At 51.5% G+C, this 6505-nt stretch overlaps 1 protein-coding gene across 1 annotated transcript; it reads left to right on the top strand.

Moving 5' to 3' along the window:
* Nucleotides 1-3857: 3857 nt before the first annotated feature.
* Rnf26 (ring finger protein 26) lies at nucleotides 3858-6505 on the top strand. Its single transcript, XM_045146490.1, has one exon. It carries the CDS (start codon nucleotides 4334-4336, stop codon nucleotides 5609-5611), a length of 1278 nt encoding a protein of 425 aa, XP_045002425.1. The 5' UTR covers nucleotides 3858-4333; the 3' UTR covers nucleotides 5612-6505.

The raw sequence follows: 6505 nt of genomic DNA, 5'->3' as shown, positions 1-6505 counted from the left end.
CCGTCAAGCTACACTTCAGTTCTGATTTGCTTCATTTAAAAACAAAATTAATGCCAAGGCCCTTGGCTTCCCACAAGGAATAGATGGTAAGACCCTATTGCTGAAGACTCCATGTACTTTGGCTGCAAGGCCACTGAGAAATCCTGCTGGAACTGAGCTGATAACCTCCTCCATGTAGACCAGCTGACAGAAAGCTGGAAGAAGCCATTCTACATGCAGTTCAATGGGAGAAAGAGAAATCACCAGTGAAGATACTCATCAGTGGACACTGCAAGCCTTATAATTGGCCAGCCAGGCCAAATGAGCCAACGGGTGCAATAGTGGCACGTCTGTTATGGGGGAAACCAACTGCCCTCCAATTGGACTGGAGGCCCGCTCCATGGGAAGGGAATACATCCCTGATAATGAAAACTTAAAACAAGGGTAGTCATGAGCCCTAGGGTTGTAAAGTCTGCTGTTGTCTGGCCAAATGAATATACTATGCTTATCAAACTGCTCAGTAAGCACTTCTGTTAATGTTCACACCCTTATATTAATGCTGCTCTCATTTTTGATTGAGAATCTTCTCTTTTCAGATGGCAGAGACCTTGGGACGACTCAGAAGGTATCATGGTGATGGAAAGAAATGACCGCAGTGCTCAGTACTGCAATATCTCTATCACACCTTCCAAAGCTCAGGATCTAATGCAGAAGAGGTGGCGGAAAGAATGTAAGAGCCAAAGGAAGGGTAGGACTCCATACAACATGCTCCCTCCAGACACAAAATGGCCTGGATATCCATGGCCTCACAGTGCCTGACACTACCTGCATGAGACCATCAAAAGAGGAGAAAAAGATCAAGACATCAAAAGTAAAAGACAGACTGATTGAGATGGGGAGGAGGTATGATGGAGAGTGGAGTTTCAAAGGGGTAAGTGGGGGGAGGGAAGGTATTACCATGGGGTATTTTTTTTATAATCATGGAAGTTGTTAATAAAAACAAAATTAAAGGCTGGAGGGATGGCTTAGTGGTTAATGTGCTTGCCTGCAAAGCCAAAGGACCCAGCTTCGACTCACCAGGACCCATGTTAACAAGATGCACAAGGGAGTGCATGTGTCTGGAGTTCATCTGCAGTGGCCTCTGGGGCGCCTATTCCCTTTCTCTACCTATCCCTCTCCCCCTCTTTCTCTCTGTCCAATAAATAAATAAAAATAAAATATTAAAAAAAAAACCAAAATTTAATCCCAGCACTTGGAAGGAAGGAGGATCACAGAGAGTTCAAGACCACCCTGATACTACATAGTGAATTCCAGGTCAGCCTGGGCTAGAGTGAGACCATACCTCGAAAAACCAAAAAATAAATAATAAATACATAAAATAAAAATAAAATTTAAAATAACTCTGAAACCTTGGCAAACTGCGTGCTTGGCAGGGAGATGAAGGAGACACAACACAGCAGTCCTGAATGAGACATTCTTTTTTTGGTTTTTCCCAATTCCTAACCCCTGCCTTAGAATTTCTAAAAAAAAAAAAAAAAAATCCCTGCTCTTGTCCAGCTGGAATCTCTCCCAAAGCAGAAGTAAAGCCCTGCTGCTAGAGCAGGCCCCTGAAGGCTTTAGTTTACCACACTGTCTCTTCCCATATGAAATTGTGCAAGGATAGTACCTCTAGGCATCCAGTCTTCTTAAAATCCACTTTATTAGTCTCCAGGGATCCTACTGGCAAGCAACTTGAACTTCTCCATAAGCTGAAGCCTTTGTCATTGTCCACAGCTGGGTTTCCTGGGTTAAGGGCTGTGGCTCATTAAAAGTGGCTTTGGATTAGCAAATCTCAGATCAGCCAAAGGGGAGGTCTTGTTTCCAAGTAAACAGGAATTCTCTTAGGATCTTGCCAACCCTGAGAAGATGTTTACATGCTTTTCCAGGCCGAAAGCGAGCTGCTTAATGTCACACAGAACGGATATGGTAGGGTTGCTGAGTTTGACTTTGGACAGGCATGTGAACCTCCAGTGGGAAGCAGCTGGATCGTGAACTTGGCAAGAGAGGTGCAGGCTGAAGACCCCGGCTCAGAAATCAGCACGGACAGGGAAGAGGCTGTGACAGACACCAAGGACAAGGATGGGGGAAGACAGGGGCCTGAAATGCCACAAGAAGGTTGATTAAGGACAACAGTGTGGAGCTTGGCATGGTAACACACACCTGTCATCCTAGCACTTGGGAGGCAGAAGCAGGAGGATTTTAATGAGTTCGAGACCAATGTAAGATACACATTGAGGTTGTGTCTCAATAAAACAACAAAGTTCAGCCGGGTGTGGTGGTACCTATCTTTAATCCCAGCACTTGGAAGGCAGAGGTAGGAGGATCACAGTGAGTTCCTGAGTTTGAGGCCAGCCTGAGAGTACACAGCGAACTCCAGGTCAGCATGGGCTAGAGTGAGATCTTACCTTGAGCCCTCATCATCCCCCCCTCAAAAAAAAAAAAAAAAAATCCAACAAAGCTGGTTTGGGGGCTCACACCTATAATCCCAGCATTTGGGAAGCTGAGGTAGGAGAATCACTGTGTTAGTCTGGGCTACAGAGTGAGCTCCAGGCCAATCTGGTTTAGTGAGATCCTGCCTCAAAAAACAAAGCAGAGCCGGGTGTGGTGGCGCAAGCCTTTAATCCCAGCACTCGGGAGGCAGAGGTAGAATTGCCATGAGTTCAAGGTCAGTTTGAGATTACAAAGTGAATTCCAGGTCAGCCTGGGCCAGAGTGAGACTCTACCTCAAAAAACCAAACCAAACCAATCCAAACCAAACCAAACAAACAAACAAACAAACAAACAAAAACCAAAAAAAACCCAACAAAGCAGGAAGCCAGGGCATGATGGCACACACACTCCTTTAATCTCAGCTGGTAGGAGGAGGATAACGGTGAGTTTGAGGCCATCCTGAGAGTACATAGTTAAATCCAGGTCAGCCTGAGCTGGGAGTGGTGGTGCACACCTTTAATCTCAGCACTTGGAGGCAGAGGCAGAAGGATTTCTGTGAGTTCAAGGCAAGCTGACACTACACAGTGAATTCCAGGTCAGCCTGGGCTAGTGAGACCCTTCCTCGAAAAATCAACAAAACAAAACAAAAATTGGTAAACTGAGAATCTGATGGCTACAGAAGGGGAGGGGAAATCTAAAGAGAAAGAGGAAAAGAAAGGGCGAAAGTAATTCACTATGTAGTCTCAGGGTGGTCTCGAACTCATGGCGATACTCCTACCTCTTCTCTCGAGTGCTGGAATTAAAGGGTGTGCCACCACGCCCGGCTCCTTTTATTTTTTCTGAGGTAGCATCTGGCTCTAGCCCAGGCAGACCTGGGATTTACTATGTAGTCTCAGGGTGGCCTAGTATTCACGCTCTGTCTCCCAAGTCTGGGATTAAAGACGTGCTCAAGAGCAAGACCGTACCTCGAAAATCCAAAATAAATAATCAAAAAAATAAATAAATGATGAACGAGAAGAGGAGGAAACGAAGGCGGTACTATCCCAGAGTCCAGCCCACAAGTAAAGCGCTCACACTCCAGGGCCAGGAAAGAGCACAGAACCTAAACTTAGCTTCTTCACCAAAGTGTGGCTCCTTTAGGGGGCGGGACTAAGAGTGCTGCCGATACTGTGAACGGACCAATCGCCTCCTCAAGAGGATGGGGATTTGCTGTGTCTCCGCCCCTCCACGGAAAATACGTCGTTTGGGCGCCGTTTAAACAGACCAATGAGCGCTGGACGTACCAGTGTTTGCCCCTCACCGATTGGCTAGGGGGTCATCATCCTCCCGCCTAGTCTTGCCTCCTGCCCCACCTCCTCGCGCACAAGATGGCGGCGCCCAGCGGAGCCGCGGCCGCGTTCGGGGTTCGCCGAGGCTGACTCCCCCGTCTTCTTCCCGTTTGGGCGCCGAGCGCCGCGAGCGGGAAGACAGGGGCCGGGCGGGGACAGGGGCACCTGCGTAGCTGGATCGCGAGCCCACGCCCAGCCTGCGCCGCCCCCACCCGGCCCCGACCCCGGCCCTGCCAGATCCTGTCCTATCCGTTCCCGGTTTCCTCCCGGTCTGCCCCGTGCCCGCCCGCGGCACGCAGCGCGAGGCTTCTTAAGCTGAGGTATCTCCTCCAGTCTCTACTCGCCGTCACTTTAGAGATGTTTGGCTGCTTCTGTCCCAGCCAGCCCTCCTTCCACACCCGGGCTCCCCCTAACCTGCTTCCTGACATCTTGGCTCTCCCTTGGTTGGAGACCCATTTCCCTTCCAAATGACTCTCCGACCCCCTAAGATATTGGCAGTCTAGACAACAGCTCACTGAGGAGCCGGCCTTCCCACTGAACGCAGCTCTGGTCCTACCATGGAGGCTGTGTACCTGGTACTGAACGGGGTGGGCCTGGTGCTGGACCTGCTGACCTTGGTGTTGGATCTCAACTTCCTGCTGGTGTCCTCCCTCCTGGCCTCCGTGGCCTGGCTCCTGGCCTTCATCTACAACCTGCCGCACACGGTACTTGCTAGTCTTCTGCACTTGGGCCGAGGTGTCCTGCTTTCGTTGCTGGCCTTGATCGAAGCGTTGGTCCGGTTCACCTTTGGGGGATTACAGGCTTTGTGTACTCTGCTGTATAGCTGTTTCTCTAGCCTGGAGAGCCTAAAGCTCCTGGGGCACCTGGCCTCTCATGGGGCGCTGCGGAGCCGGGAGATACTGAATCGAGGCGTCGTCGGTGTGCTCTCCAATGGCCATGCTTTGCTGCGCCAGGCCTGCGACATCTGTGCCATTGCCATGAGCCTGGTGGCCTATGTGATTAACAGCTTGGTCAACATCTGCCTCATTGGCACTCAGAACCTCTTCTCCGTGGTGCTGGCCCTGTGGGATGCAGTGACGGGGCCTCTGTGGAGGATGACAGATGTGCTGGCCGCCTTCCTTGCCCACATTTCCAGCAGTGCTGTGGCCGTGCCCATCCTCCTTTGGACCCCTTGTCAGCTAGCGCTGGAGCTGCTGGCCTCGGCTGTTCGTTTCCTGGCCAGCTTCGTGCTTTTCAATCTCACTGGGTTGATGTTGCTGGCTTGTGTGTTGGCAGTGACCGTGACTGTGTTGTACCCGGACCTTACCTTGAGACTGGCCACCCGAGCGCTTAGTCAGCTTCACGCCCGGCCATCCTACCATAGGCTCCGAGAGGATGTTGTGCGGCTGTCTCGTCTAGCACTGGGTTTGGAGGCCTGGCGGCGAATCTGGAGCCGCAGCCTACAGGTGGCCAGCTTGCCGAACCGGGGAGGGGCACCTGGGGCCCCGCAGGGTGGCCCTCGCAGGGTGTTTTCAGCCAGGACCCAGGGAGAGGACACTGGAACAGAAGCGGAGTCGGTCAGGACCATCAGAGCTACACCTGCGCGCGGCCGAGAGCGACTCAATGAGGAGGAGCCCACAGCTGGGCAAGACCCATGGAAGTTGCTGAAGGAGCAAGAGGAGCGGAAGAAGTGCGTGATCTGCCAGGACCAGAGCAAGACTGTGCTGCTTCTGCCCTGCCGGCACCTGTGCCTGTGCCAGGCCTGCACTGAGATCCTTATGCGCCACCCTGTCTACCACCGCAACTGCCCGCTCTGCCGCCGTGGCATCCTGCAGACCCTCAACGTCTACCTCTGAAGACTGCCCGCCTGCCTGCCCTCCCTCCTCGCTTCTCACAGGCCCCTGCTCTGGGACAGACTCGACACCACTCAGGGTTCTGACCCGAGTCCTCTAGGCCCAATGGCTGCCCTGCCAAACCAAGCCCCAAGCCATACATTCAGGACATGGAGATGGGATATTCTGGAAGACTCGATCTGGTGGGGCAAGATGATGGTTACTGTGAATTCCGTGGGTCCCTGTGATGCTGAGGTTGGTGAGTTATGTCACTATGCAAGGGCCTTGAGACTGGATGTAGTGGGCTGTCCTCCAGCCTGCCCAGGGCCCACCTAGATACCAGCTTCTGGGCCTACCCTTCTCTGCTTCTGTTTTTTCCTCTTGGGAATTTTTTGGTCTCCCCTCTTCTCCCAGCTTCTGTGTCCACAACACACCAGTGTCATTTGAATATTTTGGTAACTCAAGGATCTTGGCGTGATCCTGTTTTTTATATTCTTTGGTTTTCTTGTTTTGGAGTGACCTTGAATATTTATGTTTGGCTAGAACCTCTGTGAACTGGTAGGTTTGGGAGTTGAATCCCTCAGATGCCCTGAGAGCCACTTCTGCCTGTCATGATCTTTTTAGACTCCCAACCTGATCCAAAAACCCGGAATCAGGAGTTTACTCCTGAATAGGGGAAGTGCATCTACACCTGGCTATGGGACCATACACCCTCAGGCGCCCAGCTATACGGGAGCCGGCTTCAGAAGGATCACCAGGTTTTTACTTGTTCCTCCTTACACTCAACATGGCATTCCTCCCTGTCTCTCCCTGGCATTGGGGAGGGCAGAGTGCACATTTCACTAGGGTCCAAACAGAAGGGCATGCAGCAACCTGAGGTCTGCCTATTTCCTGATGAATAAAGTTCTGTTGACAGCT

The sequence above is a fragment of the Jaculus jaculus genome, chromosome 3 (genome assembly GCF_020740685.1).
Source record: "Jaculus jaculus isolate mJacJac1 chromosome 3, mJacJac1.mat.Y.cur, whole genome shotgun sequence".
Classification (NCBI taxonomy): Eukaryota; Metazoa; Chordata; class Mammalia; order Rodentia; family Dipodidae; genus Jaculus; species Jaculus jaculus.
The sequence above is the reverse complement of the archived record's forward strand: the minus strand, read 5'-3'. Positions and strand labels throughout refer to the sequence as shown.